This window comes from Drosophila serrata, unplaced genomic scaffold (assembly GCF_035046125.1).
Source record: "Drosophila serrata isolate PLE 108 unplaced genomic scaffold, ASM3504612v1 contig_362, whole genome shotgun sequence".
NCBI lineage: Eukaryota > Metazoa > Arthropoda > Insecta > Diptera > Drosophilidae > Drosophila > Drosophila serrata.
This window is the reverse complement of record NW_028257260.1, coordinates 1,729,498-1,740,084: the sequence shown is the minus strand read 5'-3', so window position 1 is coordinate 1,740,084 and position 10,587 is coordinate 1,729,498. Positions and strand designations below refer to the sequence as shown.

The following is a 10,587-nucleotide window of genomic DNA, read 5'->3' as shown; positions in this document are numbered from 1 at the left end:
AGTAGTGAAAGAAAATAAAGCAATATCACAAGATGCAATAAAGATCAAAAATAAATTAAGACAAATATCAAAAATAAATACTTTCCCGTTCAACTGAACGGCAGCAACTGAAGCAAGTTCCCAGGTCCACACGGCTTTATATGCTGGGAGTGCGAGTAATTAAAGTGACCGGAAACGGAAGCTGTGAATAATCCATAATTTGATACTATCGCCAATGATCCCAAGTGGAGTTTCAAAAACATCTAGCAACGGTTTCTCTTGTTTTAAAAACATTAATGTAATTTTCGTTATCGTTTTCAAATATCGATTGATCTGAAAAATTATAGTTTTATGCTTTACTAGTGAAAAGACAAATCGATATCGTCAACAGCAAGACACACGAAGGTATTCGATACATTGATTCTATCGTAAGGTTCCCTTCTCTATTGGAAAAACGCGAGCGGCCTGCGAATTACAAAACACAATGTCGTTCAGTAATTTGTTAATGAAAAGCTGTCTCAACCAAGGCATTCACGGTTCCCGGGTGCCCAGCGTCTTGTACACTGGCACTCGGCAAGGGCACACAATTCGCGGCAAGCCGCCAGGTGTTGCCCGTACTTTGGAGCAGCGGCTGCGAGGTAAGTGAATTTCTTGCCCAAATATACCTGCGCTGTTCCTGTTGATGTAACCACTTCCTTACCTTCGGTTTGATGTGCAGAGGAGACCCTGTCAGATCCTGAGGTGGTGGCCCGCGTCAACATTGGATTTCCACATCTGAAGGAGCCGCGTTCGGCGCAGCTGAAGATGCGATTGGAACACCTGAAGGCGCAGCGGACCAGCAAGGAACTGGAAAAGCTGGCGCGCAGCAATAAATGTGAGTTTATTCTATCCAAATCATAGTGTAGAAAATATATTAATATCTCAATTGACAGTGACCATCGACCTGGAGAAGGTGCAGCAGGTATATGTGAAGACGACAGGCCACCACGACCTGCGTCTGATGGCCGATCACTACGGCATTTTCGAGCATCTGTACGGCAGCGCCTTTTTCGTGCCCCGAGTGCCACTGAACATTAACTACGTGCTGGATGGAGGCGAGCGCCTGGCTCCCGTCTACAATGGCAACGTCATTAAGCCGGTGGAGGCTTCAACAGCGCCACAGGTTACCTTCAACGGTCTACTGGATCCAATTACCGGCAAGGCAGCCACCTCGGACACCTTTTGGACTCTGGTGGCCACCAATCCCGATGCACATTGCACCAATGAGTCGTCTTCTGAATGCCTACATTGGCTGATGTATGTATCAAGGGCTATGGGAGTGGTGACCCACGAATACTGATCCGTATTCGTTTAATTTTGCAGCGCCAATATACCCAACGGTAAGGTGAACGACGGTCAGGTGCTGGCCAAGTATCTTCCGCCATTCCCGCCCCGCGGCGTTGGCTACCAGCGCATGGTCTTTGTGCTCTACAAGCAGGAGGGGCGAATGGATCTTGGCTCATATCAGCTAGCCGATGGCGACTATAACAATTTGGAGAAGCGAACCTTTAGCACTCTGGACTTTTACCGCAGGCATCAGGAGCAACTGACGCCGGCTGGCCTGGCCTTCTATCAAACCAACTGGGATGAATCCCTGTCGCAGTTCTATCACGATGTTCTGAGTAAGTTTCAAGTAACTATATTTCCTGCTGATTGCCTCATTAATTATTAATCCCACAGAGTGCAAGGAGCCTGTGTACGAATATGACTTCCCCAAGCCATACCTGGCCGACCAGAAGTTCTTCCCGCTGAAGCAGCCCTTCAATCTGTACATGGACAAGCATCGTGACCAGAAGCGACTCAACAAGGAGTACTTGGAGCGCAAGTTGGCACAGACACATCCCTTCGATGGTCCGGATACGCCACTGCGCTACCCCAATGCCCATCCCATTGGCAGCGAAGTGCCCTCCTGGCTGAAGACAGAGGTCCGGAAGCAGCGCCTGCGGATGGGACGTGTTCAGGACTATTAGTGTAAAAGGAAATCATAAAAAATACTGTTGTAATATTGTTTAACAAGTTGTGGTTTTTTGTTTTTATTCACTGGAAGTACATGTTCGTTTTGCCTTGCTACGTGGTTAAATGTATATAGCCTAAGTGTAAATATAGGAAGAAGGGTTTCGGGGTTCGGATTAGAATTATGTGAAGCGCTTAACAATTGTCCGGAAGGAAGATATATATTAGATTCTTCGCTAATGTGTCGTTTTGGTTAATTTGTTTGATTTTTGGCACAGCTTTTTATCTATGTATGTTCTTTTACGATACCGATAATTGTATTTCTATTGTGTTTCGTTGTCCAATGTTTTTCGTATTGGCCATCATCACAAGGTCCGGGTTTTGCAGAGCATTAAGTACTCGGTAAATCATTAAGTTTGCGCTTTGCCATAGCTGCCAACTGGCGGCCTATAAACGGCCGGCAGAAAGGACACCTGAGTTCGATTGAAGGCATACTTTCGCTTCCCGATGTTCTTCAGTACGTTCTCCATGCGGGTGCCCTCACTGAAATGGAGAAGAAAGTATGTAAATATCTAAAAAGGGAAATCTATAATGATGTTTTAAAACTCACCTCCTCATCGTGCTGAGTGCGTAGGGCACATGCTTGGCCGGCAGCTGGAACTCTCGTACAAGTACGCGACATTGCTCCAGTGTCACCGCCATACCGGTGCGATCCTTGGCACTCTTGCAAGAGGTAAACCTCAGGCCGTCCATCAACCGGCAGGCATCCTCCGCCAAATGCAGAATCTTCACATTCTTGGACACATTGGCTCGCAGCTGCTGCTCCATGAGGCCCAGCAGGGAGCGCAGCGATTCACCAGCCTCGACGGAACCAAGACCCAGCTTCCGGTAGCGTCCAAAGTACTTGCTCAACACCAGGTAATTGTCCCAATTGGAACGATGCTGCTCCCGCGTTTTGCCCATTGTCTCCGCAAAGCTGGCCTTCTCGTTGATGCCTATGTTAAAGAAGACGGGTGTGACTTTAAAGGAAATGGACGTGCCATTCCCCGGCAACGAGTGCTCCGGCACTGGCAGCTGCACTTCCAGTGCCTGTCGTGAGCCTGTAATCCGTGGCGTTGGCGCCAGTGCGGCATCTCCCTGCGCCCGCACCAGCTGGAAGTTAACGGCCGACAAGTCCTCAATAGCAATGCACATGTCGCTCCACATGTCTGCCTCGTTGCCATAGAGGGTTAACAGGCCCTCGAAGTAGGCCAGCGGTCCCAGGTCGCGTAACATAACCAGATATCCCATATCCAACTCGCTACCCCACAGCCGGAGCATTAAGGCGGTGACCAGTGAGGTTATCTGCAAGGAGCAGAAAGAGAAGATATTGGCAGTGACCAGGAAATAATTAATTTGTTATAAAATCATTCTTACCGCCTGAGAGAAGCACACATCCCGGCGGTACATGATGCTCGCCTGGAGACTGTTGCAGCGCACATCCTGTTGTAGCCTCTGTACGGAATGTATCAGCCGGGCGGTCTTCAGGAGACGGTCCATAGCGTGACGCAGCTTGCGCATGCTTGGCCGCAGCTCTGCCTCCCAATCGGTGGTCAGCGAGAGATCCAGGCCGTCGGTGAACTTGTTGCCCTTCTTTTTGATATTCGCAGGTGGCGGTATAGTGTCCTCCTCCACTGGCGGCTTGAGATCCAGCTCAAGCTTGGGCGATGGGGCCACAATCACGTCTGGTGCCTGTTGTTGCGGGGCCACCGTGAAGCCCTCCCTGCGCTTGGCTGCCGCCTTGGGCTGCCGTAGCCGGATTGCTGGACTATCGCAGTGGCCGCAGAAGAACTTTAACTTGCTAACCAAACACATAACGCTTGCCTCGATGTTTAGTTGGGTGAGATCCAGGGGTTCCGGCTCCTCTGTGGGACGATAATAATTGGCTGACGGCGAGGAGCTCATCAGCTTGGTGTCCAAGAAGCCAGCCGGAGGATGCTGTTGCTGCTGCTTTCGGTGCTGGTGTCGCTGACTCCTACCTATTTCGTCCAAATCGATCAGCTGCACCGGCGGGGGGACGCCTGGAGGTGCGGTTTCCGTGTGCCATGTCACCGGCAACGACTGATATGTGGATTCCTCTTCATCGTGCGATTTGTCCCTGTCCCCGCCTTGCTCCAAGCTGCGCAAGTGGTCGTTGTATGACTTAACCACATGCTGCAGCGAGTCAATGGCTCGAATGTCGAGCGAGCTGCTTGGCGAATGCCAACTGTTGGAGCGCATCAAAGCCAGCTGCTGGCCGCGTGGCCAGAGATCTGGTGGCGCAATTACCGGCGTGGCAAAGTCCTCTAGCTCCGGTGACTTGAGCTCCAGAGCCGTCAGCTGTTGGGTGATCTTGCGGAAGGGTGACATGGGCTCCATCAACACATTCTCTGGCTCCTCAATGATGCGATGGCGCTCGATAAAGGCCACGCCCTCCTCAACGATGCTCGGCTCCCAGATGGAGAGCAGGGTGCGGGTGAGAGCCACCATTTGGTTACACAGCGGCATCATATCCTTGGCGCTGCGTCGACTGGCCAGCTGCAGGAGCTGTGACATCAGTTCTACGATCTCCTTGCGCAGCTGCTTTGTGGTCTGAACGGCATCGTTGGCAGTCTGAACCTTGCAAGCATCGCTCTGCTCCAGTTTCCACGATTTGCTCTCCTGCAGGAGCCTGGAATAAGAAAGGAAAATACTGATTATGATGCATTGAATCCTGGCAACATTCCACCTACTTGATCAGTCCGCCGCACTTGTTTCCCTTGGGATCGTGGCGTGTGAATGCTCCCACAGTGATCACATCCAGCAAGCCGCGCCTCTGCAGCGTATCGTTTTGGGCCCACATCCGCTGGACATGCAGGTTGACAGGCAGAAACTCCAGGGCCTCATCCGCCTTGGCCGAGGAGCGCTTGTAGAAGACTCCATCACGGGCCAGTTGCTGGATATTCTGTTTCGCCTGCGAGTAATCCTTGAGCAGGCGCAGATGCTCCTCCAGCAAGTTCATCTGACGCCAACGCCACTCGCCGCTTAGCTCACCCATGCCGGAGATCTCCTGCAGCAGCTCCTTTTCGCGCTGAATCCAAATGGAGAGCAGCTGTTGGGGCAGCAGGCAGCACAACCGAGACTCCAGTAGCGTCTCTTGCACACTGATATCCGCTCCCAGGGAAGAGTGCAGGCGGTAGGTGCGCATGCGAGGATTGGAGCACACTCTCTGCAGGCCACATTGCTGGGGAACGAATAGGCGGACGCTTAGCTTCGGCGGCAGTGACTGGGTACGACGATGAGCTGTGTGGAAAAAGAGTTCTTTAATTACTAACAACAAAGAATAAGTGCTCGCAAAACGTACCCCTTCTACTGCTGGCAGTGCCACCGGCTGTGTCAAAGAGCTGAGTGCTGGAACGCGGTGGCCCATTGCCACTCTGTCCAGGCTCCATGTTGGCCGCAACACCACTGGCAGTGGCATCCGGGGACCAGGAAGTCAACGTGATAAAGCCACAATCACCGCCATGCGGCGAGGTAAGCGGCATGCGTAGACGCGTGGTGTCCTGGATGGCGCCCAGAGCCACCTCGGCATGACCCAGCGGAAGGGCGGTGTGCGTCAGTCTTTCCCGGACATCCAGGACGCTGAAGCGAAGACGTGTGGCGGCCGAGAAGCTGGCACTTCGCTGAAACCGCATTGTACACAGAAATTGGGGGCTACGCGTTTGCTCCTGGTACTCGGTGCGGGCATGCTCCCGCCAGAAGCTATCATTATCTCCATTGCCACTCGTCACCAGCAGCGAGCAGACCACCTGGGGATTGGGCGAACGACCCAAAGCATTCACTGGCAGGCTATCACAGGATAGGGCCGTCTCGCAAATGGGCAGCTCCGAGAGATCGAGATCTGTAAGAGAAAAGCAGAACAAAACCAGTCAGAGGAGTGCAAAGGAGCATCAGCTACTACTGCGGGGATTTAGCGTTAATTAACAACAAGAAATTAAATTAATAATTAACAACAAAACACATGATTTAACGTTGAAATTCATAAGCAAAACAAAGTTTATTCAAAGAATAAATTCCATCTATTTCGGTTCAGTTCCTTTTGGAAATGATTAAATTCAATAATCACATATTCTCCGTACCAATTTCGGTCGGATTGATTAGATTCTATGTACAAACAATACAATATATAATAGATAAAGCTTTTGTGGAAGCCAAAAATGTCGAGTTTAATGACCATTAACCGGATGAGCATGCGCATGAGTCAAATGTGTGTTTAGGAGAACTACAAAAAAGTTATCGTTATATCGTTTCTAATGAATGTATAATTCCAACCATGATTCAACTATACAAGATGAGTATTCACTCTTTCTCTTTGGTCTTATAAGAATGATATTAAGTAACGCAATGAGACCATCTTGTATAGTTTCATCAAGGTTCCACCATGGGCATGCGTGAAAGAGAGCGAGAGCGTATGACTCTGGGTGTAAACATTTGGATTCTGTCTGCTAAATGGAACTAAAACGAAAAGCATCTTCCTCCTTCATCTTTTGCCCGGCTTTCCATAGATTGTTTGTTTTGGTTTTTGGGTTAAAACTGTATAAGATCACCTTCAAAGGGGGGTGCAGCTGCTGTCGTCTCAACCTCCTCTTCCTCCTGCGTCTGCTGCTGATGCTGCTGCTGCTCCTCCAGCGTCATGGGCATGCCCAGATCAATATGATTGCCCATTTTGATGGACTGACAACGGGTCTTGGCCGCTATCTGTTCCTTTAGCTGGCGTATGAGCAGGTTTAGCTTTTCGTTTGATGCATCCTCGATGCTGGCCACCCAGGCAAGACGTTCCGCCGATGTGTACGTAATGAAGCGCTCCGAGATGCTGTCCTTAAAGTCTGACAACAAAATCAATTATTAAAAACTGAAATTAAGAGATATATTTCGTGCTGGAACTCACCTAGATCAAAGACATAACCCTCGGGATCGCGCTCTTCATTATGGATGCGGGGGCGACAGTTCTCCAGCACCAGAACGCCAATCACAGCCGATTTGGGGTCCCTGTCCTTGAGGTAGAACAGTAAATTGCCACGTAGCTTGCACCAGCGTTCAACACGGACTGTGGGTCAAAGTGAGGAGAATGTACGTATTGTGCATAAGCCAAGTGTGTGTGGATAGGGCGCAGAAAGCAGGATTGTGCGAATTCTGCATACATATGTGTATATAGTGCGTCTGTGGCGGATGTGTAATCAAGGCCATATATAGATATATATTTGGCGTATGATAGGACGGTTGACTAACCGCTTATCTTGCTCGTATGGTACGTACCTTCACTGCTGCGCCACAGGAAGCCTTCTTGGCGGTCGCTGAAGATGAGCAGGCCCTCCCTATCGAATCGGGTTGCTGAATTGCTGGCAAGAGAGTTTAGCTCCGACTTGTTAAGGCGCATGGCTCTCTGTGTTGAACGTATAAAAACCAATCCATTAGCGGCAGCAGTAATAATAATAATGTATCCCACAGATGGACGGCCACGACTCGCACACATCCGCACATTCGCATTATTTATTCACGGCAATTACACGCCACGCTCAAGATGTGTACATATGTACGTACATGAACGTACATGTACGTACGTGCCTTGGACGGCGGAGAAAGTGGCGGATGCGGATGTGGGCGTGGGCTTTGCATTGTATGGGTCAAGAGTACAGATACATACCTCCAACTCCTACTCTCCTGCTCCTGCGCCTGCTCCTCCTCCTTTGGTGCGACCTGCGACCTGCGACCTCGTTACAGTCTTATTGGTACCACTGTTGCTGTTGTTTTGGTGCTGCCAAGCTGCTGACGTCGTCTCACACTGCCTGCTGCTGCTGCTACCGCCCCAAGGAGCTGTCACATCCAGAAATTGTTGGTCGCTTGCCCTGAGCTGTTCCAATGATTGTTTATTGTACTAAGATTATGTTTAGATTAGTTTAGTTGAGCTCCTGCCCAGTGTGACCGCGTCTCAACTGTTTCGATATACCGCGGTCACATCAGCTAGAACGGGACTTTGGCTCGTGAGTATCGATGAGAACGAGAGCGAGGGAATAATAACGAAACGTTTCCACCACGTTTGCATTTTCGTATGTCCTGTGAGGCTAGACCACCTCGAAATTTTTTAAAAATCGTGTTGTTTTTGTTTTTACATAATTTTGTTGCCGATCTTACGGTCATTTTAAGACATCGGGCTTCAAACTATCTCATTATTTGTGGATATTACAATTATTAGTAGTAAGCGCTTCTGTTATACCTAGAGTACATTATTATCTTCCATTGCATTTTTCTCAAAACTACGTTTTTTTTTTTAACGGTGTACATGATTTCTCAAAACCTTGTCGACCTATTCTCTTCGAATTTTGTACACAACTTCCCTATAACATTATCATATTTTTTTATCTTTATATTTTTTTAAAAAGTTATACATTTTAAAACAGAAGTTTCGTAAAAACAAAAATATATTTGTTTGTTCTGAGTGCTTCCATTTGGTCAAATAAAATTAAATACAAAAAAACCGGCTAAATCATGCTATAGCCATATTTTTTTAGTTAAAACAAAATATAGTAGAATCGTTATATCTCCGCCATTTGTGAATATTTTTAATTCTTCCAATGATTATTTTTTATTTCCAATATTCGAATAATATTCCAATTAATAAAAGGTGGCATTTGTAATAGTTTTTGAAAAATTAATTTTTTTAATATCCTCCAATTTTCGGGTATTCAAGGTGGCCCCTTAAGCATCGGAGTTTAGTAGGGACAAAAACTAGTGTTGAAATCGAGGTTAATTTGTTAATTTTTTTTATTTTTAAATAATTTTCTGGCAAATTCCCAGCTAATTGTACTAGTAGTCTTTCCTCATTTTCAGCTCAACTATCGCACATGCAACTAAGAATCAAAATTTCAATTTATTGATCAATCTGGTGTTAAAATCAAGGTTATTATGTTAAAATGTTGCTTATTTTGTAATATTAAGTAATTCTATGGTGAATCCCTGCTTAATTTATTAACATTTTTGTTTCTAACTTAACTCAACTATCGCGGATGCAACTCAAAATCAACATTTAAATTTATCGATCTATCGATATTGCTTTTATGTTTCTTCCAGCTCTAATTCGATTTCACGTTGCCTCTGAACTTAACTCAACTCTTAACTTTAATTTCAATTTAGAACCAAGGAGACAAGTTCAAGCTTCTGAAAATGACGGAAAAATACAGAAAACTGCAGCAGCAGTTTCTCTGCTGCTATCCCGTGAACAAAATGGCCTGGTCTGTGAGTATTCGCTGTCGGTTTGCTTGGCCACCTGTTGAACCTCATCTCCAGCAGTCGTCTTGTTGTTGTTTTAGTCCGTGAAGTTACCGTTAAGTTGGGAGGAGCAGCAAGCACTAATGAATGCAACCTGTCGCCATCCGCTGAACCAGCGTCATCCCGTGCGACGCAGCTACGTGGAGGCATTTATCAAGCAGCTAATGCATTTACTCAAGGACCAGGATGAGGTGCACGACGATATATACGGCAGTCTGTGCAACCGAATGGCAGAGGGGTTAGATACGGGCACGGTCTATTCCTACAAACACTATATACTGCAGCCGGATGCCTGCATCACGCTCCGCGAATCCAATAGCTTTGTTAGCGAAGGCACCACTGGGTTATGCACCTGGGAGGCTGCACTGGCATTGGCCGATTACCTGGTGGAGCATCCCCAACTGGTGCGTGGAAAAAATGTAGTGGAGCTGGGCGCTGGAGCCGGACTACTGGGCATCCTCTTGAAATTACCCGCCATGTCGCTACAGGCGGAACAGGTCCTCATCACCGATGGCAGTGAGCCCTGTGTCCAGCTGATGCGCGAGAATATAGCCCTGAATTTTGCGGATACAGCGACGGAACAGGCCCCCAAAGCGGAGCAGCTGCAATGGGATGCAGTTAGTGAATTTCCATGGCAGGATTATGCTGAAACGGATTTGCTTCTAGCTGCCGATGTGATCTATGATGATTCCCAGTTCGATGCCTTGCTGGGTGCCATGGATTTCTTTTACACGAGGCGAGGCAGTCAGCTGGAAATGCTGCTGGCCAGCACGGTGCGGAATATGGACACGCTGCATAAGTTTATGACCAAACTTCGTAAGTTAATTAACGGAAATATATTCCAAAATTGATTTTTTCCCAGAACAGCTAATTTGTACAGGGTACAAGCAATGACAATATGAATAGAAGAGTCGTAACGCCATTAAAATTTACATCTCGGTGACTGGTTTGGAGCTATTACTTTAAAAGTCAATCAGAATAATCGTTAATCCAATATGACGCATTAGAAACATGTGCAAATTTTTAAAGCCTGTTGTAGCTTTCCTACAAACGTATTCATTTTCTTAATGTGATTTTCTGTTTTCCGTATTTTCTTTCATATTTTTACAGGCCTTTGTAACTACAAGGTGACTCCCTGTGCGAATGTCTCTGCTTGTGCCAGCCACTTTTGTCGCGATCACACAGCCGCCGTACAGGTTATCTCCATTAGACGCTAGTCTTAGCCCTCTTAAAATAAACCGATAATAAAATAACGAAAACTACTATCCATTATCTGGGAATCTCACTTAAGAA

At 47.4% G+C, this 10,587-nt stretch overlaps 3 protein-coding genes across 4 annotated transcripts; 2 read left to right on the top strand and 1 right to left on the bottom strand.

Moving 5' to 3' along the window:
* The first annotated feature begins 141 nt into the window (after positions 1-141).
* mRpL38 (mitochondrial ribosomal protein L38) lies at positions 142-2,034 on the top strand. The gene is made up of 5 exons (XM_020948318.2): positions 142-617; positions 698-853; positions 912-1,275; positions 1,342-1,640; positions 1,699-2,034. Exons 1-5 carry the CDS (start codon positions 464-466, stop codon positions 1,986-1,988), a joined length of 1,263 nt encoding a protein of 420 aa, XP_020803977.2. The 5' UTR covers positions 142-463; the 3' UTR covers positions 1,989-2,034.
* LOC110180629 (inositol polyphosphate-4-phosphatase type I A) lies at positions 2,022-8,015 on the bottom strand. Its single transcript, XM_020948317.2, has 9 exons — positions 7,673-8,015; positions 7,285-7,411; positions 6,917-7,075; positions 6,576-6,854; positions 5,333-5,869; positions 4,722-5,271; positions 3,388-4,660; positions 2,582-3,315; positions 2,022-2,514 (listed from the first exon to the last, which is right to left on the bottom strand). The coding sequence occupies exons 2-9, from the start codon at positions 7,403-7,405 to the stop codon at positions 2,382-2,384; spliced, it is 3,786 nt and encodes a 1,261-aa protein (XP_020803976.2). The 5' UTR covers positions 7,406-7,411; positions 7,673-8,015; the 3' UTR covers positions 2,022-2,381.
* A 1,056-nt stretch (positions 8,016-9,071) lies between these two features.
* Positions 9,072-10,559, top strand: LOC110180634 (protein-lysine N-methyltransferase EEF2KMT). 2 transcript variants are annotated; one of them, XM_020948326.2, is made up of 3 exons: positions 9,072-9,261; positions 9,316-10,110; positions 10,405-10,559. In XM_020948326.2, exons 2-3 carry the CDS (start codon positions 9,378-9,380, stop codon positions 10,509-10,511), a joined length of 840 nt encoding a protein of 279 aa, XP_020803985.2. In that variant the 5' UTR covers positions 9,072-9,261; positions 9,316-9,377; the 3' UTR covers positions 10,512-10,559. The 2 variants fall into 2 exon arrangements, with proteins under 2 accessions (XP_020803985.2, XP_020803984.2); XM_020948325.2 differs by having other exon boundaries at positions 9,098-9,261; positions 9,336-10,110.
* The last annotated feature ends 28 nt before the right edge of the window (positions 10,560-10,587 follow it).

Excerpts from the sequence above, each read along its gene's own strand:
- mRpL38 (XM_020948318.2), top strand. The coding sequence starts at position 464 with ATGTCGTTCAGTAATTTGTTAATGAAAAGCTGTCTCAACCAAGGCATT. Across the intron at positions 618-697 it reads TTTGGAGCAGCGGCTGCGAG|AGGAGACCCTGTCAGATCCT; the intron begins GTAAGTGAATTT and ends TTTGATGTGCAG. Across the intron at positions 1,641-1,698 it reads GTTCTATCACGATGTTCTGA|AGTGCAAGGAGCCTGTGTAC; the intron begins GTAAGTTTCAAG and ends TTAATCCCACAG.
- LOC110180629 (XM_020948317.2), bottom strand. The coding sequence starts at position 7,405 with ATGCGCCTTAACAAGTCGGAGCTAAACTCTCTTGCCAGCAATTCAGCA. Across the intron at positions 7,076-7,284 it reads CCTGTGGCGCAGCAGTGAAG|TCCGTGTTGAACGCTGGTGC; the intron begins GTACGTACCATA and ends TTTGACCCACAG. Across the intron at positions 6,855-6,916 it reads GGGTTATGTCTTTGATCTAG|ACTTTAAGGACAGCATCTCG; the intron begins GTGAGTTCCAGC and ends TTTTGTTGTCAG.
- LOC110180634 (XM_020948325.2), top strand. The coding sequence starts at position 9,190 with ATGACGGAAAAATACAGAAAACTGCAGCAGCAGTTTCTCTGCTGCTAT. Across the intron at positions 9,262-9,335 it reads TGAACAAAATGGCCTGGTCT|TCCGTGAAGTTACCGTTAAG; the intron begins GTGAGTATTCGC and ends TTGTTGTTTTAG. Across the intron at positions 10,111-10,404 it reads TAAGTTTATGACCAAACTTC|GCCTTTGTAACTACAAGGTG; the intron begins GTAAGTTAATTA and ends ATATTTTTACAG.